At 40.4% G+C, this 26970-nt stretch overlaps 1 protein-coding gene across 7 annotated transcripts in view; it reads right to left on the reverse strand.

The window, feature by feature from the left end:
* LOC307041310 (metabotropic glutamate receptor 8-like) overlaps positions 1–26970 on the reverse strand; it is a 162761-nt gene that overhangs the window by 28114 nt on the left and 107677 nt on the right. For all 7 annotated transcript variants that reach the window (XM_079684627.1, XM_079684628.1, XM_079684630.1 and 4 more), the window contains 2 exons: positions 7248–7387; positions 5189–6124 (listed from right to left, as the gene is read on the reverse strand). In XM_079684627.1, the coding sequence (XP_079540753.1) occupies positions 5189–6124; positions 7248–7387 (1076 nt within the window). The remainder of the gene's footprint in view (positions 1–5188; positions 6125–7247; positions 7388–26970) is intronic.

The following is a 26970-nucleotide window of genomic DNA, read 5'->3' on the forward strand; positions in this document are numbered from 1 at the left end:
AGTCCCTTCTATGGGTACAAATTACCCCAAAATAACCCCAAAAACTGCTGTCGGCTGATTCTAGTCCTCATTAGTTCAGAGTCTCAGTTAAAACCTGGACACTTCAGTTACTCAGCTGCTCTGAAAGCTCTCATCGCAACTTCATTTGAAGTCCCCAAATGTCTGTTCTATGATTAGCATTTACACAGGCTTAGAACTATCTGTACTTTACTTGAATGACTTGAATATGATGCCATAGCACAATATCTGCTTAAATTAAAATGATGTAATATTTATATCAAATATTCTATTAAATAGTTAATGAGATACTTTAGTCTGGAACAAAGATGGACAGCTTAACCAAATGACTTAACAGAAACATTTATTTAGGACTGGCTCCTTAAAGGGGCGCTATAATGCACATTTGTTAGGTGTATATCAGTATGTAGTGTTTCTACTTTAAAGAGTCCTCTCCTGCTGGTGTTCAGGTGTATATCAGTATGTAGTGTTTCTACTTTAAAGAGTCCTCTCCTGCTGATGTTCAGGTGTATATCAGTATGTAGTGTCTCTTCTTTAAAGAGTCCTCTCCTGCTGATGTGCAGGTGTATATCATTATGTAGTGTGTCTACTTTAAAGAGTCCTCTCCTGCTGATGTTCAGGTGTATATCAGTATGTAGTGTCTCTACTTTAAAGAGTCCTCTCCTGCTGATGTTCAGGTGTATATCAGTATGTAGTGTCTCTACTTTAAAGAGTCCTCTCCTGCTGATGTTCAGGTGTATATCAGTATGTAGTGTCTCTACATGTCTCCATGCTTTAATGTTCAAAAACCTCTTTATTGTTCTCATACTGTCTGTGCTACATCACCTCTTTTCACCCTCTGTCTGAAACCAGAGCCCTGTCTTCTCTGATTGGTTAGCTGGCCGGCTCTGATGTGATTGGTCAACCGCTTAGAGATGTCCCGCCCCCTTAGCCTATCACGTACAATTTGTCGGAGCCAATAGAAGCGCGAGTGTTACTTAGTGATGTCACTATATTCAGGAAGTAAACAAAGGAGTCCAATGGAGGCGTTTCAGGCTTTCGGGGGTGGGTGTGTGCGTGTGAGACAAATTGCCGGGTTAGTTTTACCTTCATTGAAAATCAGTTGACATGTTTACATAAACAACCCAAAACATAACTAAACAGTAGCAGAAGAAAAAGCGACTGATAACGTTTGGAGGGAATGACAGTGGATCGCTCCACCTGTCCTCTCCAACTCCCCACAGACTCCATAATGAGCATAATCTTCCATCTGGCTCCTCGCTTATAGCAAACTCAACCCAAAGACTGTTGTCTGAATGAGCTACATTTGATGCCGCTCTAATTAGTTCTGTGTCGAGGAGCTGCAGTGCCGGCAAGGCTGTGCCTGTGGTGACCAGAATCTAATCAATCATCAATCATTCAGGACGAAGTAACTAAGTCATGAGTCCTGAAACTAAATCTAACCTCAACATATGTTAAGACACTGAGTTTCTCTATGATTTACAGCAACTACAGGCTGCTCTGATGTCTGGTCCGCAGTCACTTCTTTGTGAGAGTGTTTGAATCATTGTTTGAATGTGTGGCTTCCCAAAACTAAAACATAACGTAGAAAAGTGTGAGGGAATGGGTTTGTATTTGCTCTAACAAGGGCGCGCATGTCCGGCTAACTAGCCTCTAGTAAACTTCAATAGTGTTTTATTGTGGGAGTTTATACATTTTTTATCTTCACAGTCTACTGTATATTTTCTACTTTGTAAATCTGTTTTAATTCTATTTTGAGATGTTTGAATTCCTGAATTGTTTATTTCTACTCTTTAAAGTCTACTTATGTGCAATACCTTGTTTTGTTTTTGATGTTATTGCAACGTAAACATTTTCTTAGCATGTACTTTCAGTGCTATGCAATTGTTTTGTAGGCCAAATATTCCAAAACCCTAAAAGTCCTGTTGACTCAATAATGACCATTTACCCTAGAACAAAACACCAAGTATACACTGCCCATGCAACAAGTATTTTGTATTATAAATTAAACTGAAATACTTATTAATACCTATTGATAGTACACAGCCAGCCTTCTCCCTGACAGAGACTTCTGAATCCAAAGTTAATTCTATAATTTCTTCTTAAAAAAATTCCAAATCAAAAGAGACTTTTGGACTGGATTCTCTGTTTCTAAAGAAACATGCTACCACTCTCACAGGGACAATTACTAAAATAATTAACACCTCTTTTAGGGAGGGAAAATTCCCAATAGACTGGAAGTTAGTCATTGTTGTGCCAGTCCACAAATCCGGGGACACAACTGATGCAAGTAACTATAGAGCCATTAGTGTTTTCCCTGTCATGTCTAAGATCTCTGAGAAATGTGTAGCTGAGCAATTGACTGGACATCTTAACAGTAGTCCTTTCACACTACACCCCCTGCAATTCGGCTTCTGAGCCAATCATTCCACCGAGACCACAAATTGTTTCCTTGTGGAAAATATCAAATCAAAAATGGACAAAGGAGGCATTGTTGGAGAAATCTTCTTAGATCTTAAGAAAGCTTTTGATACAGTCAATCAAGTACTCATTCACAAAATGTCTTTTAACTTCTCACCCAGTGCAATAGACTGGATGAGCTCCTATCTGTCAGATAGAGTTCAGTGTGTAAGGGTAAGTGGCGAGACATCACCACCCGTGAGGAATCAACTGGGTGTCCCCCAGGGATCTATCCTGGGCCCAATTCTATTCAGCCTGTATATAAATGACTTGCCATCAGTATGCTGATGACACTGTCATTTATGTCCATGCAAAAACCAAGGCCCAAGCTGCTGCCAAACTAAGTGATGCAATGGTACATGTACATCAATGGCTTACTGACTCACAGCTATATATCTGAACGTTAAGAAGACGTTTTTTTTAGCAAGACCGACACTGTATCACACTGTGAACCCAAGGTCTATGTGTCTGGGGAGGTCATTCAAACAGTTACACATTTTAAATATCTAGGCATTATCCTTGACACTACTCTATCCTTCAAAAAACAAGTGAGAAAGGTAATCCAAATAACTAAATACAATCTAGCAAACTTTAGATAAGGAACTGTTTGACAACACCTGTAGCAAAACTCTATATGACCGCCATGATCCTTCCCCACCTAACAGACTGTATGAGCAGCTGGACCCAGGCGAACCAGCTGGACCCAGGTGAACCAGCTGGACCCAGGCGAACCAGCTGGACCCAGGCGAACCAGCTGGACCCAGGTGAACCAGCTGGACCCAGGCGAACCAGCTGGACCCAGGCGAACCAGCTGGACCCAGGTGAACCAGCTGGAGCCAGGGGAACCAGCTGGACCCAGGCGAACCAGCTGGACCCAGGCGAACCAGCTGGACCCAGGTGAACCAGCTGGACCCAGGTGAATAGCACAACATTAAGGCCTATCCTGTCACTTCACAAACAAGCTCTCAAAGTGTTGGACAGAAAACCTAAGCTATACCACCATTGCAAAATCCTGGACAAACATAACCTGCTCAGCTGGGAACATATTTTAAAACACACTAATGCTGACTAATTTCTAAGATTCTAAACGGCAAGGCACCCCCACCACCACTCTGCACTTTTATACAGCAGAACCATTCAAACAGGAGAACCACAAGGTCTGCCCTAAGAGGGGACTGTGTGGTCCCTCTTAGGTCCAGTTCCTTTGGTAAACAGTGTTTCTCTGTGAGGGCATCAACACTCTGGAACACAACACCAATACAGATAAGGAATAACACCTCCTATCATACATTTAATCGCTATCTTAAGAACTGGCTTCTAAGCAATCAAACATGTGAACACTTTGAACTATGATAGTATTTTATCTGTTTGTGTGTTTGCCTGTTCCTATTTAATGTTGTCTGTTGCTGAGTGTATTCTTATTAATCGCGTTTTTATTTCTCTAGTCTTGTTTTGGTTATTTAACATCTTGCCAAAAGGACAACAGTGGAAAATTAGCCTGCTGTCTAACACTGGCACGTTTACAGCAATGTTGATCAATGTGTAAATAAACAAGCAAACAAACAAACAAACAAAAATGCTTCACACTGCGATACATGTACAGTGTCGTCTTTATTTCTGTATACATAGATCATGGTGCTTACTTACGCACCCTTTCAGAGTGTTTTAGTCTTAAAAGGAGTTGGACAAAGATTAAGATCACATCACAAAACAATGTCCATGACCTACCTTTAAAAAAACAAAACAGTACCTGAATGAATTTATTTATTTTTTCATTTTGACAATCTCAGTTAAAGGTTAAATTACCCGCATGTTAAAAATGTTTGAACTAGTAAGTTGGCTTTGATTTGAGATTTTTCTATCCAACTGCTTTTCCCGAGGTCAAGATGCTTTTAACAACATTGAAGATTTAACATCGGCAGTTCTATGGCAACTGATAAAACACTATCCTTTTTCCATTCTTCTTGTGGTTTAAAGGTCAGGAACAAGCTAGTAGTTGGATTTTGAGTTGAGGTTATTTTGTTGAAGTGCTGTTTCCAAATTCAAGAGCGATCTAGCTCGCCATAGACCTTTTCAAACAATGGTACGCTGATGAAAACGAGGATCCGCTTTCGTCTTCTATCTGAAATGAAACAGCAAGAGAAGAGTTCCTAGCTCACAGCATGAGTGGGATTAGTAATGCCTTTACTGAACTAGTTATTTCTGAAAATCAGGATATCTCTATGTGTACTTTTTGCCAAACATGTTGGTTGTCAAGTTTACAAAATATACCCCAAAAAACCAACGGTAGAGTAAAAAAGAGCTTTAACACCACGCTTTTTACGCTGCTATGGACAGGCTTGCACTAATATACATTTCCCAAAGATATTGAAGTGACTGTTGCTTTCTATTGATTGTTATGTATACAGTAAATGTGTCTGTCGATTGTGTATTTATGGATATACATATTTTGATACATATTTGTATATATTATTGTATTTGGGATCGTGGGAAACGGCATTTCGATCTGTCTGTACACACAAACTGAAAGATTGACTTTGACAAACAACAGGACTTTCTCCTGTCATCAGTGTCCCATACATACAGGAGGCCTGTGTGTGCATGTAGATGCTGCTGACAGTCTATGTTCACTTATAAGCTAAACCCTGCTGCAGGGCTGAACATTACATAAAACATGACGGTACATTATTTATCAGAGAGGCACACTCACCCGCTCCGCCGACTGCGCCGTGCCGAAGAAGATGGGGATGAAGGCGAGCCAGATGATGCAGGTTGTGTACATAGTAAATCCAATGGGTTTGGCCTCGTTGAAGGTCTCTGGCACGCCACGCGTCTTGATGGCGTAAACAGTGCATGTGACCATCAAGAGGATGCTGTATCCCAGCGAGCAGATGAGCGACAGGTCGGAGATATCGCACTTGAGGACACCGCGAGCGTTTGAGGGATCCTGCGTACGCTGCTCACCGTAGTCCACAAAGGTGTGAGGCGGGTCGGCGGAGAACCACACCAGAACGCCCAGAAGCTGGACTGAGATCAGCGAGAAGGTGATGACCAGCTGGGAGGCCGGGGAGATGAACCGCGGCGCCGTCACCGCCGTCTTGCCCTGCTCGAAGATGCGGTGGATGCGGTTGGTCTTGGTGAGAAGCGCGGCGTTACTAAAACACATGCCGAGGCCCAGGAAGATGCGTCGGAAAGAGCAGACGACCACATCGGGTGCAGCGATCATGGGGAAGGTGATAATGTAACACAGGAAGATGCCTGTCAACAGCACGTAGCTCATCTCCCGCCCTGAGGCGCGAACAATGGGGGTGTCGTTGTAGCGGACGAAGGTGACGATGGCAAAGGTTGTAGCGATGATGCCGAGGATGGAGATGAAGACGGGAAACAGAGCCCAAGGCGAGCTCCACTCCAGCTTGATGATGGGGATGGGCTGGCAGCTGGTTCGGTTCTGGTCGGGTCTTTTCTCGTAGGGGCAGATCTCGCAGGTGAACTCGCTGGCCTGGAAGTGGTATCCCTCGCAGCGCTCGCAGTGCCAGCAGCACGGGACACCCTTCACCACCTTCTTCCTCTCGCCCGTCTGGCAGGGCAGGCTGCACACCGACACCGGCAGCGAGGAGTCGCCCGTCGTCCACTGGAGGGTCTCCATCTGAGGAGAGAGGGGGAAACACAATCAGACAAGGGTTATTACCACATAGGTTTACTCATTTCATCTGTTTGATTTGTTCTATGTCCTATATACTGTATATGTTGCACTGTTGGAGGAGCATGTGACTTAAGTGTTTCATTGCCATATCTACACCGTAGCTAATGTGCAAATGACAATGAAGCCTTGAAACTTGAAACATACATCTTAGAAGCCTAACGGCCCCTACACACGGCGGCGTGTGTTGTTGCTTGCCGGCGGGCATGTCTGAAGCTAGACCAACAACCAATCACATGAATCTCCCGCCCCGGACCCACAAGCAGCGGTTTGATTGGCTTGAGCTTGTACTGGCATATGATTCGATTGGCTGACGCCTCCGTCGAAGCTTCAAAAGTAGAACATTGCTCTACTTTTGCAGCGAGCACCGCGAGAAAAGCTATGCTTTGCTCCCACAATGCAGTTCGGCGAAGCGTGACGTCACCCCATTCAAAGTGAATGGGCAGAAGCGTTGAAGCGTCAACACACGCCACCGTGTGTAGGGGCCGTAACAAACAGCTCAGCAACATTGCAACGTTTATCCTATCATTAACGGAAAACATAAGAGGGAGGAACCAGAATCCTAAACAGGTTTATTGCATCTATAAATGTTGCGAGAACATATTATGAATCCTATTTATTATTTCCGACCGCAGATTTTGCAGCTTGTCCACCCCTATTTGAATAAGATAACGTTTTCAGTCTGTATTTAAAAAGTAAAGTACTCTATGACAACTGAGAAAACACATCTGTTATTGTCGTTCATCAAGGGTAGTGGTGGTCTAATGGATAGTGAGGGAGGTGGGCTGAAGATAGGAAGGTTGTGAGTTCAAATCCGGCCAGAAACCACCACTAGTGGGCCCTTGAGTAAGGCATTTCACCCTCAGTTACTCCAGGGAGAATGTCCCTGTAATCTGTAATTGTAAATCTCTTTGGATAAAAGCCTCAGCTAAATGAAATGTAATTAAAAAAATTAATAAAAAATGTAATCTCCAATATCCAGGTAATGAAATGATGCCTTGTACCAGTCTCATGAACAGTTTGACAGATGCTTACAAAATATACAAGATTGAATATTCTTGATCCTTACCGTCAGATGCAGCTGATTGGTCCAGTGTCCGATGACCTTGTACTCGGCCGTTGACCTGTTGTTGATCTGATACTGGAAGATGTCGTAGCGTCCAGGAGCGTCGCCGTTCTCGTTAAACATGACCGGAGTCCCTGCACTTCCTGTAGAAAACACAAAGAAAAGAATACACACCGAGGTTAGACCTTTCTGATTATCATTTGTGTACGTTTCTCTGTTGGCTAGGACAGTAAGTCGTGTGATCACGCTTGTATTTTTAAGCTTGCGACCAGTAGTTTCGTGATGCTAGACTGTTTGTTTCCCACTACCATATCTGTCCAAACTACTTTATCCTTGGTGAGGTGGGCAAACCTACATTTGGCCTACATTTTATCTGAGAGGTAGCTCAATGACTACGGTTGGAAATCCCTAGAGGCCCCAGGATAAGATATGCTGTATCACAATACTGAAGTCATTAAACAATCTTATTACATGGCTTAGTTGAATACTCGATTCTGATTGGTCAATTCAGAACACGTGAGACGTTGTTAATACCGAACAGACAGACCGCTGTCAAGCACTTATTGACCGTTGTTAAGGACGCTCACATCTGCACAAACAAGTCCGTTCGATTTAACTGTATACAGTTTGGCCGAAAATCAAACTGCATGATGGTTACTTTTCTAACTGACAAGACAAGAGCGACAAGAAAAGAGCGAAGAAGTAACGGGCAGAAACCCTCCTTTTTACGCAGCGGTCCAGACATAGACATCAGACGGCGACACATATTCAGTGTGCAGTTCCTTTGGCATTAGGGCAGGGATATCTAGATACTTTCCACGGTTTGACATAATGAATTGTGCTACTTTTAAAGCAAGCAGCGATGTTTTCAAATCTGTAATCAAAAAGCTCCTCAAAAACGCTATCGAAGCAGTTCCTGCCGTTGCTACGTTAGTTCAAACAGAAACAACGGACTATTTTTCTTAGCGGATGGATGCCAATTTAAATCAATACATACAACTATTTTTTAAATCAATAAAATCATTTTCTAAATCCATAAAAGCATTTCTATTAATAGTGGGAGTCATGTCGTTACTTTGTTGAGAATGTGGCCATGTAATAAGCGGGATAATGTGCAGCGACTTGGTCATTATGGGGAAAAGAACACCTTCATGCCGATCTAGATCCCTCCGCTTCGCGTCCGGCTCCTGATCAGCCTGTCGGTGTTCTTTTCCCCATAATGACCGCTTCGCAGCACATTATCCCTTACTTATTGCAATTTGATGATTATTTCAATAACGTCTTGAATCATATTTCTGCTTTGCAGCTGCAGTTTGGCCACACTTGTTTCATCTAACGAGGTAACATTCATCACACAACCCACCTTTGTATTGCACCAAATCGGCATTGCCAAGTGGACACATTTAAAAAGTGCATCTGAGAAACTTGTTTCCAATACAGTCTACAGTCCAATTGAACTTAATTCAATCAGGTTCAAATGTAAAGTTTATACAAAAGAAGATCCATTCTTGAAGTCCATGCATCAATAAAACATTGCTACACAATGTTGCATCAATCCCACCCTTCTCACTGATTGGCTCCTGGTCTTGTCACTCAAAGTGCTCCTTTGAATGTAGTCTTAAAAACATGTGAAATGCAAAATACACAGCTATGGTGGAGGAAAATGTGTACATGTTTTTAGCTCTAATTTGCTAAATATGTGTGTTGTAGATTACACTGCAGGACATTTATTTTATTCTCTCATCTGGAGATGTTTGGGGGTTTGTTATCCTGCTCCAGGACTCTCCAGGAGAACTGAACCATCAAACTGTGTTTAACGGTTGACCTGCTTTGCCATGTTAGACAGCTACTCTTGATTGATTTCCCTTTATTCAGTGAAAAGGCATCTTGACTGAATCTGTTCTAACTGACATTAATCCAAACTGACCACCGTCCCTGTTGTCTGCCCAGTGTGTGGTAACTACATTATTGTATCTCCATGTGTTGTCTTTTTAAGATGTTCTTTTTCTTTCTGTTTTTTTGTGACGATGCAGGTTTTCCTCAGCGTGACTCATCTTATCACAGTTTCCTCGCCAACTCGTCAATAAACCAACCAAACAAACGCCTTGCTGCCATATTGACTTAATCCTGCCAATTTAATATCTCATGCTGTCTGACACTGTTCACATTTAGCCTGCAGATTCATATTATTTGTACGACCAACATCTACAAAGGGATGACTTCAGTTAGATTTAAATCTTCTGGTTGTCAGCGTAAATCATGACGGAAAAGCATTTTAAACTATAATATTCTGAGGTTTCACACACTTTGGTTTCTCACCTACTGGTTATTCCCTTTAATGATTTACCTGACCATTATTTTAAATATATTTTTAATCCAATTTTTACCAATATTTCCAATTTTCATTACAAAAACTGATAAATATAATTTTTTTGGATACACATTTTTAATAATTGAAAGACTCATTTTTTAAAACTCCCAGAAATCTGATTCAAATATAAGCTGTAAGGACATTTTTCTTGTAACAAGGAGCTATTTACTAAATAACATAATACAATATATACAGTTTTTATCCAACCCTGTCCCTTTAAACCCTATAAATGACATTCGTATACAACAATTCCTAATTGTTTGGAGGGAAATGCCCTCTAAAGTGCTTTTTGTACTAAAATTATTAAGATGTCTTTCTTAAATACATTGACACCTTTTCACTTCATGCATCTAGGGTAGATTAGATAGCTAACTGATCGCATCGACACGAAGAGTAAATACATAAAAGAAGCATTCAAGGTGGAATGATATCTGAATGTTTAAAATACTTGAAGAGGTGGTCTGAAACATTTCCTGTATTGTGTCTGTGTCTTCGAGCATCACAAACAAGGCCCTAATTGTTTAAATCCAACATGTTGAAGCGTTGAAACATTACCAAGAACACCTGAATGTTCATGTAATCCTTCTAAACTTAACGTTTTGGTTTCAGATGCCGCTTCTTTTTCTAGCAACTGCTGTATTCATGTTATGTTTGTGGTTCAGTACTCCTCACTGCAGGGCAAATTCAACACCGGGGACAGCATAGTCTCAAACTGGAAGCAGATTCGTTTAGCATCTTTGAAGCCGAGAAGAAGAGCAGCAGATTGAAGCTAAAGAGCAGAACAACATGGAAAATATAAGAATGATTTATAATGAAGTGAGTGGGCGCCGGTTTGATTCAATCCTGCCCCGATTTCCTTTTTCAACGTGAATAAAAGCTTCAGAAATCACATCAGCATGGCGATGAATCACAGAAACTCGCCTTAGGGTGCAGAACCCCCACCCAACCAACACCACCTCGTCCTCTACACCCCCACTTTACTTCACTTCATTTCACTCCAGAGAATCTGTTGATACAGAATTAACGTTGTCGCTTCACATTATTGCCAAACACGGTAATCATCATAACTCTCTGGTGACACATGCTGCAGCTTTGTCATTAAACACAATAACACAAATCTGTGGAACCCATGAAATAAAAGTTATTCGGGGAAAACATGACCGCTGGATGCACCTCTAAGCTCAAACAACACACACTTATAGGGTATTTTAGGCAGAAAAGAATAGGACTGTTAAAGAAATCAAGACTCCACGTTACAGTGCAGTGAGATGAAGATGTGTGGATTTACACTGAACAAAAATATAAACGCAACACTTTTGTTTTTGCTCCCATTTTTCATGAGATGAACTCAAAGATCTAAAACATTTTCTATAAACACAAAATAACCATTTCTCTCAAATATTGTTCACAAATCTGAAAAAATCTGTGATAGTGAGCACTTCTCCTTTGTCGAGATAATCCATCCCACCTCACAGGTGTGGCATATCAAGAGGCTGATTAGACAGCATGATTATTACACAGGTGTGCCTTAGGCTGGCCACAATAAAAGGCCACTCTGAAACGTGCAGTTTTGCTTTATTGGGGGGGTCTGGGGGGGTTAAACCCTAACCCTAACCCTAACGTGTCACCCATTGAGCATGTTTGGGATGCTCTGGATCGGCGTATACGACAGTGTGTTCCAGTTCCTGCCAATATCCAGCAACTTGGCACAGCCATTGAAAAGGAGTGGACCAACATTCCACAGGACACAATCAACAACCTGATCAACTCTATGCCAAGGAGATGGGAAAGGCCTCCACAGAAAGGCCTCCACCTCGATTTAAAAGAACCTGCAGTTTTCTGGGGGATTGATGCCTATAACCTAAACACGTCTTCTCAAAGTTAAAGCGGCCCAATTATGCTCATTTTCAGGTTTCATATTTGTATTTTATGCCTCTGTCCTGTCTATTTAATTTAAGATCGTTCGGACGTATCCAATCATTCATTTGTCCACTGCACATACTCAGTGCTTGTATTGGACCATATTCCAATGCTGAAATATGTAGTACATTTATGTGTCTGCTGCATAATTACCAGTGTTGGGCAAGTTACTTTTAAAAAGTAACTAGTAATAGTTATAGTTACTGCTCTCAAAAAGTAACTAGTTACTTTGTTAGTTACTAAATTATAAAAGTAACAAGTTACTTTACTTTAAAAATAATAACAATAAAAATACAAGTGTTTGTGTTGTTCTGTGGCACAGTAAGACAAAAGACAACTCCCATCATTGTAGCAATTATCATTATGAAATGTAGAGGAACAATAAAACACAAAATATATGTTTAGACATTTTGACAGGCATCTTTATTGTAGCCTCAACAATGAAGTTCTAAGTAGTGCACTCTTTTGGCAATAACAATTAAATAAATAATAAACTGTCAGACTGACACTGAAGACAAACAAACTATTTTCAGCCTAACAAAAACAAACTAACAGTGTAATCATTTACCTCACATCTGGCCATTTAGCATAAACAAAATCAATAGTGGTGGATAAACTTAAGAAGAGGTGCTTTCAGCCTTATAAGTAATCTCCAAGTTGTAAATGCGCTGCTGCTCTCGCTGATACTTGCATCTGCCATAGTGTCATGTGTGCTGGTGGTGAGCGTTGCCGTGTATGTGTGTGTGTTAGCAAGTGTTTGTGTGTCTGTGTATTTTCCCCATAAGGCAAGACCCGCCCAACTCTGTCTCTGATTGGCTTACCCTGAAATGTTACCCCGCGTTAACCAATCATGACTCCTCTCTCTGGTTACTTTCACTTTTCCATGGTGCTGTGAGAGGACATCGCTGTATTCGCCTGTAAGTTACATCCACAGGGAGATTCGGTTCAGTTCCATCACATAATGCAACGCAGTAACGCACCCATTTAAATCACAGTAACTATAACGGCGTTACTTAATGGGAATAGGTAACTAGTAACGCTATTAGTTACCGCAAGAGGTAGTTGCGTTACAGTAACGCGTTAGTTTGTAGCGCGTTCGTCCCAACACTGATAGTTACTGTATCTTATGTTTTTGTTTCCGAAGATTGACGAATGTAGATATTAAAAAGAAGAGGCCCCAGTTCGGTGCCTTGAGGAACCCCGCATGCAAGTCTCAATGATCTAATGGAAGCACATTGTCATTCGCAGTGGCGAACCGTGTCTATCACAACTGGACCTTCTGTAGACACACACAGACCCTCCGCCGCGCCTCCCCCCCCCCGGCATTATAATGTCCGTCTTTTCACTTGATTGTCGTCTTGAAAAGGGTACTCACAATAATTCCGCAACAACTTCATCTTCACCTGTTGCACTTGCCATTTCAACGTTAAAAACAATACAACGGCATGAATTGCTTCGTCGCATTCATCTAGATCCTCTGTCTCGAGCCAGTTAACAGCGGGCCTTCTAGAATACCCTGGAACCGAGGGAAACTCTAAAAGAATACGCCCATTGGCTACAAATCAATATCTGATTGGTTGATCAAACTGTCAGTCCAAACATACGCTCTCATTCAGTGCAACGGCCAGGGCATTCGATCAAGGATGTAGAATACCTTGGTTGAAGGATATTCTACCCAGAGACCCAGAACAAGATCTGATTGGTTGCTTTCTTTTCTAACACAAAACCACTGAAATGCGTAGTGCATGGTCCGAGAAGGACAAACAAATCAACGTAACACTGCAATATTACAGATCAACAACACAGATACCATTCTCATTTATTCATTTTATATACATTTTATTTATATAATTAAATCGATTTTTGTTAGTTTTATCTGAGTGTTCCAGGGTATTCTTTGAATAGCTTGAAGGCCCTGACGGTTCGCCGCTGGGCATTCGTGGGCCTTATGCAACAAAAAATAAATACCGTAAGTATCACTTTGGGATAGGTCAGTTCTTGTTAGCCACTCTCTGGGAAATACTTGCGACCACTTGCGATTTCACCAAAAATACTTAATTCAAAGTGTCAAGTGACTGTCTGTTAACTTTATTTCCAGACTGTTGTTACTCTGTATGCCGCCAGTGATGGCACGGCTGCAAATTGTCATTAAATAAGAGCAGAGAGAGAACCGGTGCTCCATTAATTTACTTGTTCGACCTGAATGGATCCGACAGCAGCAGCAGCAGCAGCAGCTCCTCTTCCCTGTGCTGACAGGAAGTGTGTGTGTCGCAGTGAAACACAGCAGAGCGAGGCCTCAGTTTTATTGAATGGGTGCTCTGGTATCGATTCTTTTCTGGGAGACCTTGGCAGGCAGCGTGGGCGAACCGGTCCATTCATCTGAGTGATAATACCTCCACGCTCTTACCTCACACTTGTTCAGCTTCCTTCGATCCTTGCTCAGGTGTTTTGTTGTATGGTCGAAGATACTTTTTTTTTTCTTACTCCTAATAACTGCTACATTTTTCTCCATCCATCCCTTCAGATATCTTGATCTCACATGAGGAGGTGAGAGAAGTACTCAGATATTTTACTTAAAGAGGACGTATTATGCTCCTCTTCAGGTTTTGTATGTTGTGCCTCTACTGTGACATGTCTCCATGCTTTAAAGGTGGGGTATGTAATTTATTTCAGAAACACTTTTTGTTATATTCCGTGGAATGCGCTTAACATCCCGATAGCAATGAACACATTAAATGCTTTGACAATAAATACATTCAAAAATGTCATCTGTGGAAGCCGTAGCGCTGTAAAAAGCACGACCAATTTTTTCCGGTTGTATATTTTTAAATTCTAGCGCACTCAAAATGACCTACCCCACCTTTAATGTTCACAACGTGCTTTATTTTTCTCAAACGGCCTGTGTTTTTCAATCTCTGTCTCTATATAACACACTACAGGAGAGGGAAACCCCCTACGTCAAAGTAATTATACCACAGTGTAGATATACTCTGTTACGAGTAAATGTCTGGCATTCAAAGTGTTAAGTAAGTGTAGTTACTTTCCACCACTGCTCAGATGTACAATGAGATATTTCCCTTTACAATGAAGCTTAATATATCTAAATAAAGTTGAATCTGCTTTCAGAGTACTGCTGATGTCGCAGAATTTTAATGATGGTAGATCACAGTAGGTGGTTGCTAATTTTGTAATACACTGAAGTCATATTTCAGCTTTCAAAAAGAGCGATAAAAGAAAGCCTCTGAAAAAACACACTAAGAACTAAAGCTTTGCAAACAGAATGTAACCTGCAGGAGGTTTTTGGTATTAAATCTTGCTTAAAAAGTTGCTGGGGGTCATAACATGTTGTTGAATATGCACAACCTCATGTAATGATTTGCATATTAAAAGTGTATTTAAAGGGATCCTGTTATGCTTTTGGGAGTTTTCCCTTTCCTGTAGAATGTTATATAGGTTTTAGTGCATGTAAAGGGTTTGCAAAGGCTAAAATCCCACAGTTTCTCTAAGACTACATCCACATTAATCCGGATATACACTATATAGAAAACAATATTTCTGTTTTCAGCCCCCCATTCTCACTTTCCCTATCATGGAGCATTTTAAACATGTCTCCAAAGAAAAACAGGTAAAAAATCCTAGCCTTGTCTTTCATTGTTATCCGGGAAAAGTGAGCTTTTACAACAGGAAACGGGGCTGATAGCAGGCCATGAATCTTTCTACCTGCAGGTAAAATGGATATTTTCCGAGCAGAGGGCGTTTGTTTTCCCGATAAAAGCCTGTTGGACAAATGGGCTTTTGGCTGAATGGGACATTTTGGGACTACTGGGGTGTTGGGAGTAATGGGCCACCAGAACAATTGCATGTCACTTCTGGTTCAGGGGCTGTGTGTCGTGGTGAATAACTGGAGAAGAGACAAATGCTTTTCTAAACTTTCCTCCATTTAAAACTCAGTATGGCTAACCACACGGTACAGCTCCCGTCCGGATTTTGTCAGAAGACAGAGTGATCGTAAAATACCTTTCAAAGTCAAAGTCAGCTTTATTGTCAAAATGTCTACATGTGTTATACATACAGAAATCTCGAGATACCGTTTCCCACAGTGAGACACATAAAACAAGATAATATTCTAAGAAATATTATTAATAAGTGCTCGTTAATAATATATTTAAAAACACAGCCCACAAAACTTTACGATGATGTCACCGCTGAAGAGCAGCTAGGGGATAACTGCTGATTAACAGGCAGTATTTATTAGCCACGATTAAATCACATCACCGAACACAGTGTACTACATAATATGTGAATGAGAGCGACTATATGGATGACAACAGTTCAAGAGATGGGGAACTTAACTAGCCGAGACTAAGAAGACTAACTGGACGAGTCAGTCCAACTCTTCGCTGAGACAGATTTAAAAAAATGTATTTGGTGTTTTGTTTGTAGTTTGCCAGCTTGAATGAGGCAAAGAGAGGGAAGAGCCTAGAGAAGTGATGATTTTGTGTCTCAGTAGTCATTCTGAGTCTCATTTAGGCCGTATCGTCTCTTTGTAGTTATTTTGTTTCTATTTGATGTTGTTTTGAGCGTCTTTGCAGCCATTTCAGATCTTTCAGTGGTCACATTGGGGCCCGTTTAGGTTTTTTAGTCTCTATAAGCTTGTATTGAGTCTCTTTGGTGTCATTGTGTGTACCTTTGTAGGTTGTTTAATCTCTATGAGGTTGTTTTGTGTGTCTTTGTGGTCATTTTAAATCTCTTTATTTTTCTTACATGTCTTTTTGAGTGACATTTTGTAGTTGAGGTTCCCCTTATTCCCTGTGCCCTGAAGGCCTGTTCAGGGACCAATCCATGCCTGTTAAAGCAGTTGATGCATCTTTAACAATAACACGGCTATGCGTGACAATAATCAAACTAGGTCTTTTGTTCAAGCTGCGATAATCTCATCCATCTGCCCCAAAGGTTTCTATGTATGCGGCTGTTCAGACAAAGAGAGAAGAGGATTGTATGGAGGGGATCCAAACACCGGAATATAACTAAGATATTTAGTGAACAATTACGTCCAATTAAGACGTCCACAGCTAATGCTGTTTGAATATGATATAAAGAATTATGTTATTGTTGTGATCTGTACTTCTATCACATTTTGTTTTTTTATTTCTTTTACATTTTTCATGTTGTATAAATATGTTATCCCTATACATGACTTTGTTAAATTTCCACATCGAGACTTTAAAGTACATACGTTTTAAAAAATATTTGTATTTCTATATGTTCTGAGACGTTAACATTGTAACATATTTGAGATCTTTGACCCAAAAATGCTTTTTTAAAGGTCCCATGTCATGGCCATTTCCACTGATCATAATTCCATTGTTGAGTTCTACTAGAATAGATTTATATTGTTCAATGTTCCAAACTCAAATTGGTTTCTCATTCAGCATTTCTGTGTGGTATGTGTATTCACTCTCTGTCTAAACGGCTGCTGTGAGGAGCGGACAGGTTTCCTGGTCGGCGAAACAGCGAGAATAAGCAAAACTCATCCTGAGCACACAAACACTCACAGCCGAAGTAAAAACAATAAGTGTGGCTTGATATTGAGTCAGAAAAAGGTTTATAGCGCTGTGAGAATGGGTCTACGGAGAGCATTTCTCCACCATCCCAACTCGTCTATTACCAGCGTTCAGGGTCAATGGGACTCCCTGTTAGTTAGCCAAGGGGTCCTGGTGAGTGAGGTGCTCCAAGGATTGGTCCATTTGGGCCAATCCGGTCATTTGTTGTTGATTTGGGTGTTCACACGTCACAGAACCCAGGAAGCAAACAATGGAAAAAGAGAAATGTCCAACGAGGCGTTCTGGGGCAGCATAGACAGGTCTTCTCTGTGTTAGAGTTTTACTCCCTACAGGGGGTACTTTGAGGGGTTTTGACTCTGCAGACCGTTTACATGCAGAAGCTACATGACACACAAGGGGACGGGTAATAACCGGAAAAACCTGACATGGGACCTTTGAGACAATTTTCTTAAAAATCTATGCTTTCTATCTTCTTGCTTAAACAAATGTGGTTGCCCTATACCTGCCTGTATCAATCGTCTGTATTAATATTAAATACGTTGAATTAAAAAAGAAAATATATACAATTAGTCCTTTATTCGTGGAGTTCACACGGTGCAGAAACCCCCGGCTAAGCTCCCTGCTGGTTTCCTCTTTCTGCTTCGTTCAGCAGTTTATAAAAAGCCACGTATGTGAAGTGAAGTCACAGTGGGAGGCGAGCTCTTCACATATTCATCACTTCACTCACCTACAGTCTGTTCTCCCCCCTTTCCTCCCTTGATCCTCCCCCAAACACTGAGCCGCCTGTAAAGCGTTTCTCCTCCTGAAGGGTCAGTCTCGCTGCATCCCCTATTTTTTTATTTTTTAAACGGCAACAGCAAGCTTGTATCGCTTCTTAGTGAGCACCCGTTGTCCGAAAGAATCAGAGGGGGTTCTCCCTGATGCCCTTCCTCACTGGAAACAATGCTGCTCCAAAAACAAGTTACAACAATTATTAATACAAGGTGTTTTCACTTGAAATAAGTTCAACAATCTGCCCATAGAACAAGTGAACATGGCCTTGGTTAGATTTCTTGAAATAAGAAGGGATATTTAGATAAATCAGATCTTGTAATTATCTGGAGAACTCATTTTGAACTATATTTCACCAGAATCAGGAAATGCTGTGTTACAATATAAGCGGCAAATGCTCCATAGTGTTCTGTTTTCTGATGTTAGTTGGCGATTTTCTAATAAATATTAAAAAAAATATGTTACTTCTGAGGTACAACTCAAAATACGATTTTTTGACTGCATTGCATTGTCTAAAAACAACACCCGATATCTCACAGCAGAGTTACTTCTGAAGTTATTGTGTCTTATAGCAAGTGTAAAAACATATTCTGACTAGATATAAGACGAATATACAGGGCAAGATTTCGAGTTTTTGTAGTGCTCCTCCTCGTCCTCCCCCTTCCCTTGTTGTGCTATGTTCAAACAGGACATTACAATAGGCCTTAACGCAGCGAGCGCTAATACGCTAACAGCCCCACAAGCGTCTCGATTTGCCTCCCGATGATCCTCTAAAAATAAGCACACGGGCGAGCAGAACACGGGTGAGTTAACGATTAAACCCCCCCGGCCCCCCGCAGACATCGCTTCGTCCCTGATTCGCTGCATTTCCAACATGGAATTATGGGAACCCCCCGCTGCCCGGCGTTCAGAGGAGCGAAGCATAAAAAAGCAGTTGAGCAGCTCCAGTTTGATTTGTGTTCAACGTTTGATGTATGTGAGGGTTCAACCGAGCATGTGGAGAGACCCAGAGACGTGAGCGCGCGCGCGCGCGTGTGTGTGTGTGTGTGTGTGTGTGGGGGGGGGGGGGGGGGGGGGGGGGGCTTAGTAAGCTTAATCAGGCACAAAGCCACATGCCACCGAGCGAGAGTTCTTCATGCACGTGTGCCGCTGCAGCCGCTGAAACCTGGAGATGTTCTTGAGGCTTCAGATTAAATCCTTATCATCGCCCGGTCATTGCTGAGGCCATCAGTGCCATGAGGATTTCATAAGTGACTTTTCTGACTTTCTGTCCGGGATCATGGTGAAATATGATCGTGTTTTGATCTCCGGAAACTTCGTTTGGACTGTCTGTATCTGTGGATGAAATCTGAGACCCAGAGACGTGAGCGTTGGTGTGTGTGTGTGTGTGTGTGTGTGTGTGTGTGTGTGTGTGTGTGTGTGTGTGTGTGTTTAATAAGCTTAATCAGGCACAAAGCCACATGCCACTGAGCGAGAGTTCTTCATGCACGTGCGCCGCTGCATACGCTGAAACCTGGAGATGTTCTTGAGGTTTCAGATGAAATCCTTATCATCACTGAGGCCATCAAATTAATAAATGAAGACGATCTCTGTTGAGTCTTTCAGGTGGTTTCCCTCAGGAGAAGATGAAATCAGATAATATAGGTAATTCAGTACTGAAGTATTAAATGAGGATTTGATGTTTCAGCACTAAGACATCAAAATGACTCAAATCCAACATGTGACACCTTTATAGAACGCAATAAGGCATCAAGGGAACAAAGTGTGTGTTCTTTCTTTAAAGCTTTCTCTTAATTTTTCAATTGTATATGTCGATAAAAAAGATAATTAAATAAAGCTTGTGGAAAGAACAACAAATCCTGTGAATTTAATAAAAATGTAGATTGTTCTGCCGAATAAAGCTGGATGTTTTGACCTCACAAGAAACAGGTGAGCTAAGTATTAGCTTAACAATTAACAAAAGCTATAAAGTTATATATCTCAGTTTCATACACTGTACGAGCCTGTTAAAAGTACGACCCGCAAAACAAACTATTTGTACTTTCAGGCGTATATCAGAATGTAGTGTCTCTACTTTAAAGAGTCCTCTCCTGCTGATGTTCAGGTGTATATCAGTATGTAGTGTCTCTACTTTAAAGAGTCCTCTCCTGCTGATGTTCAGGTGTATATCAGTATGTAGTGTCTCTACTTTAAAGAGTCCTCTCCTGCTGATGTTCAGGTGTATATCAGTATGTAGTGTCTCTACTTTAAAGAGTCCTCTCCTGCTGATGTTCAGGTGTATATCAGCATGTAGTGTCTCTACTTTAAAGAGTCCTCTCCTGCTGATGTTCAGGTGTATATCAGTATGTAGTGTCTCTACTTTAAAGAGTCCTCTCCTGCTGATGTTCAGGTGTATATCAGTATGTAGTGTCTCTACTTTAAAGAGTCCTCTCCTGCTGATGTTCAGGTGTATATCAGTATGTAGTGTCTCTACTTTAAAGAGTCCTCTCCTGCTGATGTTCAGGTGTATATCAGAATGTAGTGTCTCTACTTTAAAGAGTCCTCTCCTGCTGATGTTCAGGTGTATATCAGTATGTAGTGTCTCCACTTTAAAGAGTCCTCTCCTGCTGATGTTCAGGTGTATATTAGTATGTAGTGTCTCTACTTTAAAGAGTCCTCTCCTGCTGATGCTCAGGTGTATATCAGTATGTAGTGTCTCTACTTTAAAGAGTCCTCTCCTGCTGATGTTCAGGTGTATATCAGTATGTAGTGTCTCTACTTTAAAGAGTCCTCTCCTGCTGATGTTCAGGTGTATATCAGTATGTAGTGTTTCTACTTTAAAGAGTCCTCTCCTGCTGATGTTCAGGTGTATATCAGTATGTAGTGTCTCTACTTTAAAGAGTCCTCTCCTGCTGATGCTCAGGTGTATATCAGTATGTAGTGTCTCTACAGCACCTCTTTTCAAACCAGAGCCCAGTCTGCTCTGATTGGTTATCTGGCCGGCTCTGTTGTGATTGGTCCACTGCTTAGAGATGTCCCGCCCCTCTTAGCCTATGACGTGGATTGGAAATCTCCAAAAAGAATAATAGAGACTATTTAATAAATAAAACCTTTTAACTTTTACTAATACGGATATGCTTTGATTAGATTAAGCCACAATTTATACTTTGTTAAATTCAGATTATCACATTGTTATTAATGGAGATTAACCAAGGCCATAGTGTCCCATGTTAAAGTCAAAATGTCGTTTTTTTACAACCCTGAACTCCTGCCTTTAAGGACTTCATGTATTTGGATATTTGTATCATTTTAGTTTTGGTCTCATCACATCAAAAGGCCTTCTCAGTTGCAGGTTCTTTTATATTCTGGTTTCTGTGTATCCATGTGGACAGAGATGTAAAACAGAGCGTGTAATAGTGAATTAGCATCAGCCTGAAACAACAACCGGAGAACACCAGACACGACATGCACAGCTTAGCGTTCGCAGGTGGACGGAAAACCATTTGTGAGAAGATCGCCTGGACGTAATTATTATTTTCTTTTAGAGGGGGCAAAATATAATATCCCTTAATGCTTTGTGGCTCAAGAACAACTTCACCTGAAACTATTGAGATGTTCGGGGCATTTTCTAAAAAAGGGTTTTCTAAAAGAGTGAAGCTCCAATTGAATAAAGTAGGAAATATATAAAAAGTAATAAATAATAATACACTTTATTTACTTAATTCCACCAGGTGGGTTTAGCACAACACTGAAGGACCACTGAGTGTTGATGCTATGCTAACAAATACTACAAATCATCAGAGGTGGTAGAAGTACTCAGATCTTATATTTGAGTAAAAGTAGAAGTACTCAGATATTGTACTTGAGTAAAAGGAGAAGTACTCAGATCTTGTACTTGAGTAAAAGTAGAAGTACTCAGATCTTTTAGTAATAGTAGAAGTACTCAGATCTTGTACTTGAGTAAAAGTAGAAGTACTCAGATCTTAAATTTGAGTAAAAGTAGAAGTACTCAGATGTTGTGCTTGAGTAAAAGTAGAAGTACTCAGATCTTGTACTTGAGTTAAAGTAGAAGTACTCAGGTCTTGTAGTAAAAGTAGAAGTACTCAGATATTGTACTTGAGTAAAAGTAGAAGTACTCAGATCTTGTAGTAAAAGTAGAAATACTCGGATCTTGTACTTGAGTCAAAGTAGAAGTACTCAGGTCTTGTATTTGAGTAAAAGTAGAAGTACTCAGATCTTGTACTTGAGTAAAGGTAGAATTACTCAGATCTTATGCTTGAGTAAAAGTAGAAGTACTCAGATCTTGTACTTGAGTAAAAGTAGAAGTACTCAGATCTTGTACTTGAGTTAAAGTAGAAGTACTCAGATATTGTACTTGAGTAAAAGTAGAAGTACTCAGATATTGTACTTGAGTAAAAGTAGAAGTACTCAGATCTTGTACTTGAGTAAAAGTAGAAGTACTCAGATCTTGTACTTGAGTAAAAGTAGAAGTACTCAGATCTTGTGCTTGAGTAAAAGTAGAAGTACTCAGATATTGTACTTGAGTAAAAGTAGAAGTACTCAGATATTGTACTTGAGTAAAAGTAGAAGTACTCAGATCTTGTACTTGAGTAAAAGTAGAAGTACTCAGATCTTGTGCTTGTGTAAAAGTAGAAGTACTCAGATCTTGTACTTGAGTAAAAGTAATAGTCCCAGAGTGTAGGAATACTCTGTTACAGTAAAAGTCCTGCATTCAAAATGTTCCTCAAGTAAAAGTAGAAAAGTATTCTCATCAAAATATAGTGAAAGTAGTGACAGTAAAAGTAGTGATTGTGCAGATTGGTCCATTTCAGAATAATAGATATGATATGTTTTATATTTTTTTATATTCAAACTGTTTTTTTTCAAAAAGTTCCCTCTGTACTAACGTGCGCTGGAATCTAACCCTCAGGTCCTCATGAAGACATAAAAGCAGAAACACATTATTTCCTGAATATTCTTTATTGCTCCATAATAGTATTCCTCCTGGGTTTCATTTTAAAAAGAGGACTGACTAATCTTCCTGTTTTTGAATCGTTTCCGGTTTCCATTAATTAACTGAACGAGGGAACTAACCGTTCAATGTTTTAAAAAGATGTGCCGAACCCTCAAACCCGACTTTAACTGTGAGCAGATTTACGGTCTCTGCCCGGGGGAAACTCAATGTTTAATGTCTCTGCTCCTCCTGCAGAAATAACATCCAGCAGCTCCTCTCATCCATCAGACACGAGTCCCCCACAATCTGCTCCATCTCCACCTCGCTATTTTACTCCTGAAACTGAGCGGAGCAGGTAGATAGGGAAATTATTCAAATGGAACTCTGGGCGGAGGAGGAGGGGAGGTACAGGATGGGGATATACGGGAGATCTCCTCTATGATGGGTTATAGTTTACAGGAGGATCACGCAGGAGGGGAAGCTACCGGAGGAGGGTTGTATCGGCAAAAAAAAATAAAGATTAAAATGACACACATGGACAAGGTGGCGTCGTCAAATGTGTTGTTGCTCCGTCCCAAAACATTGAATACAAATATATGTATTTTATGTGTATATGTGTAATTGTAAATATAAAATGTTTTTGAAAAAGCTACACTATATACTGGCTACGGAGCAGGATTAGAGCCACATGTGAACTTTAATCTCAATTTGTCTTTATTTTAGGAAATTTAAATTTTGCACAGAATTTCATATTTTTCTCTGAATTCTGAGATTGAAGTCAGAATTCAGGAATTTTCAGATCATTTTTATATTTATTGAAGGCCAGTTCTTTATCCCCTTTTCCCCAATTTCAAGATTCAAGGCTTTATCGCCATGGCAATGAAACACTGAAGTCTCACGCTCGTCCAACAGAGCAACATGAATATATATCGGACAGAAACAAATAAAACCTATAGAAATAGTGACAGAAATAACAATAGAAATCAAATATTGCACGAGAATGTTTTGAGATGTGCAAGTAAATGCAAATAATAATAATAATAATAATAATACATTACATTTATATAGTGTTTTTCCTGGTGCTCAAAGCACTTTAAAAGCAAGTAAAGCAGAAACAAAACAACGACAAGAGTAGAAAGTGCTAAGCTAGGTGGAATAAGGGTGAGGGGTGAGTGGATTAGGAGTTTGAAGGCAAGAGTGAAAAGGTGAGTTTTGATGGATTGTTTGAATGATGAGAGAGTGATAGAAATAGTGCAGGAAGAGTCTAAAGTCAATGGAATATGATATATGCATGAATACATAGCAACATATGAATGTCTATGGAGCTCAGGGGTTTAAAGTTAAAGATTTCATGTTTTCTAAAAAAAACTATGAATGGAGACTCATTTAGACGGGTTTTCTTCCAGTTTAAATGTAATAACTGCACTGAGACTAAAACTCAAGAGGCACTTTCAGTTTTGTGAAGCCGCCATTTTATTTGCTCGCATTAGCATTATTAGCATTAGCATTAGCCCACTGCACCAACGGAGAGAGACTAACTTATGGCAACACAAAAGAAAACATGGGAGCGGTGGAGATGAGGAGGTGTCAGCGCTTCTGGCGATTTACTCGGAAGACGCTAACCAGCAGCTTCTACTGAAGCCAGTCCCCAACTCCGGGGACTTCCGGCCGGGGACTCGGGGCGGCAGTATACGCCGTGAAGTTGTTTGCGGCCTGCCAGTAAACCCAAAGCAGAAGAAGAAGAAGAAGAAGAAGAAGTGACGTCAGCGGCTTAATTTGCCTAACCCTCCCCCAGGGATTTATTCCGGTGTGAACGCGATCTACTAGGACAGTGGTTCTCAAATGGGGGTACGCGGATCCCTAGGGGTACGTTGGGGTACTGCAGGGGGTACGTGAGATACCAAAAAAAAGCTTAATTAAAAAAAATACCATGCATGATTACAAAAAGAATCTTAGTACAATAAGTGAAATAGAAAACACAATTTTATATAAAATATTTCTAGAACCACCAAGTGGGTCCTCATATAAACATGTCAAATTTGTGTATCGTATTGTATAGTTTTTCATAATATATCCTTTTGTTCATTGGTTTGTTAAATATATATATTACTTCAATTGAAAAACTCCTTGGAAAAATCGTATCTGTTCTTTTTTTTCATACACAAAGATGAAAACATCCTTAGTTTAGGCTTTTTCTATCAAAAACGTTCGGGGTCGGTCAGGGGGTACTCGGCTGAGAAAATGTTTCAAAGGGGGTACACTACTGAAAACAGTTTGAGAGGCTCTGTACTAGGACAGTTCCAGGGACTAAAGAGTTCAGCGGGACTAAGTACCGGGAACTAAGCACGGCAAAGTACTTTGTGTGAAAGCGGATACGGTTGCCCTTGATTGGGGATTATTTGCGTTTATTATTATTTGTTATAAATCTCGTTCTGTCTCTTGCTGTCATTGTCTATGAGTTATTCACTTATTGTATTCCATTAGGGGGTTTGGGAGGGAGTGAGGAGTTATATAATGTGATTACATTGTGTGGTTAAATAGTCACATTCAGCTTCAAACTGGATGGTGGTTTTTTTTATTTACCTCTTCAAATAAAGAACATTTTCATGAAAAGAAAAATGGCCTTGGAGGAGTCAGAGAGGGAAGATGAGTTTATCAAAGCTGTTCAGAGGAGCCCACGTACGGGCTTGATTCAACCAGAGAGAGAAAGATTTACCTCAATGTTCGAACATAAAGACGACTGAGGGCGAGAAAACCACGTTTAGAAATATTCTCTCTGTTAGCGAGAATTAACATCGTGAGACTTTCCAGATAGACCAATCAGAATCAAGTATTCAACTAAGACTTTTAATGTGTGATTGTTGTTGTATTGCTCGATTTTAATGTGACTTTAACTATATTTATTTGTTGTTCTTTTTTTACTACCTCTGTAAAGCGACTTTGAGCACCTGTGAAAGCGCTTACAAAATGTATTATTATTATTATTATTATTATTATTATAAAGTGGATCATTCTGCACACTGGGCACTTTGTCCTTTGGTTTATTATGTTTTAATGCTTATACTTATTTTTTAGATTTCTGTTCATGTGGTGGCTGTTTGACATCCTCTAAAAAGTAGACGTGTATTTACTATCTTTGCCAAATGCATAGCAAGCTGTTTGAAGTTACTTTGATTTATTACTGTAGCAACAGAAGTAAAGGGACAACAATTGAAAAGGATAAATAACCTTGCAAACAAATATATAAACTGTTTAAAATGAACCTGATTATATGATTTCTTCATATCGTAGCTGTTCAATTGGTAAAAAAGTGTTATTATTTCTTATAGAAATGGACCATAATAAGACTCACAATAAGCTACACTGAACAAAAATATAAACGCAACACTTTTTTTTTTTACTCCCATTTTCCAGGAGATGAACTCAAAGATCTAAAACATTTTCTATAAACACAAAATAACCATTTCTCTCAAATATTGTTCACAAATCTGAAAAAATCTGTGATAGTGAGCACTTCTCCTTTGCCGAGATAATCCATCCCACCTCACAGGTGTGGCGTATCAAGATGCTGATTAGACAGCATGATTATTGCACAGGTGTGCCTTAGGCTGGCCACAATAAAAGGCCACTCTGAAACGTGGAGTTTTGCTTTAATGGGGGGGTCTGGGGGGGTCCGAAAACCAGTCAGTATCTGGTGTGAGGGTTAGGATTAGGGTTAGGGTAATGTTGTGAATCGAGTGGCCCATGGTGGTGGTGGGGTTATGGTATGGGCAGGCGTATGTTATGGACGACGAACCACTCGATTCACAACATTACCCTAACCCTAACCCTAACCCTCACACCAGATACTGACTGGTTTTCGGACCCCCCCCAGACCCCCCCCAATAAAGCAAAACTGCACGTTTCAGAGTGGCCTTTTATTGTGGCCAGCCTAAGGCCCACCTGTGCAATAATCATGCTGTCTAATCAGCATCTTGATATGCCACACCTGTGAGGTGGGATGGATTATCTCGGCAAAGGAGAAGTGCTCACTATCAAAGATTTAGACAGATTTGTGAACAATATTTGAGAGAAATGGTTATTTTGTGTTTATAGAAAATGTTTTAGATCTTTGAGTTCATCTCATGAAAAATGGGAGCAAAAACAAAAGTGTTGCGTTTATATTTT

Source organism: Notothenia rossii, assembly GCF_949606895.1.
Source record: "Notothenia rossii genome assembly, chromosome: 5".
In the NCBI taxonomy this organism is placed as follows: domain Eukaryota; kingdom Metazoa; phylum Chordata; class Actinopteri; order Perciformes; family Nototheniidae; genus Notothenia; species Notothenia rossii.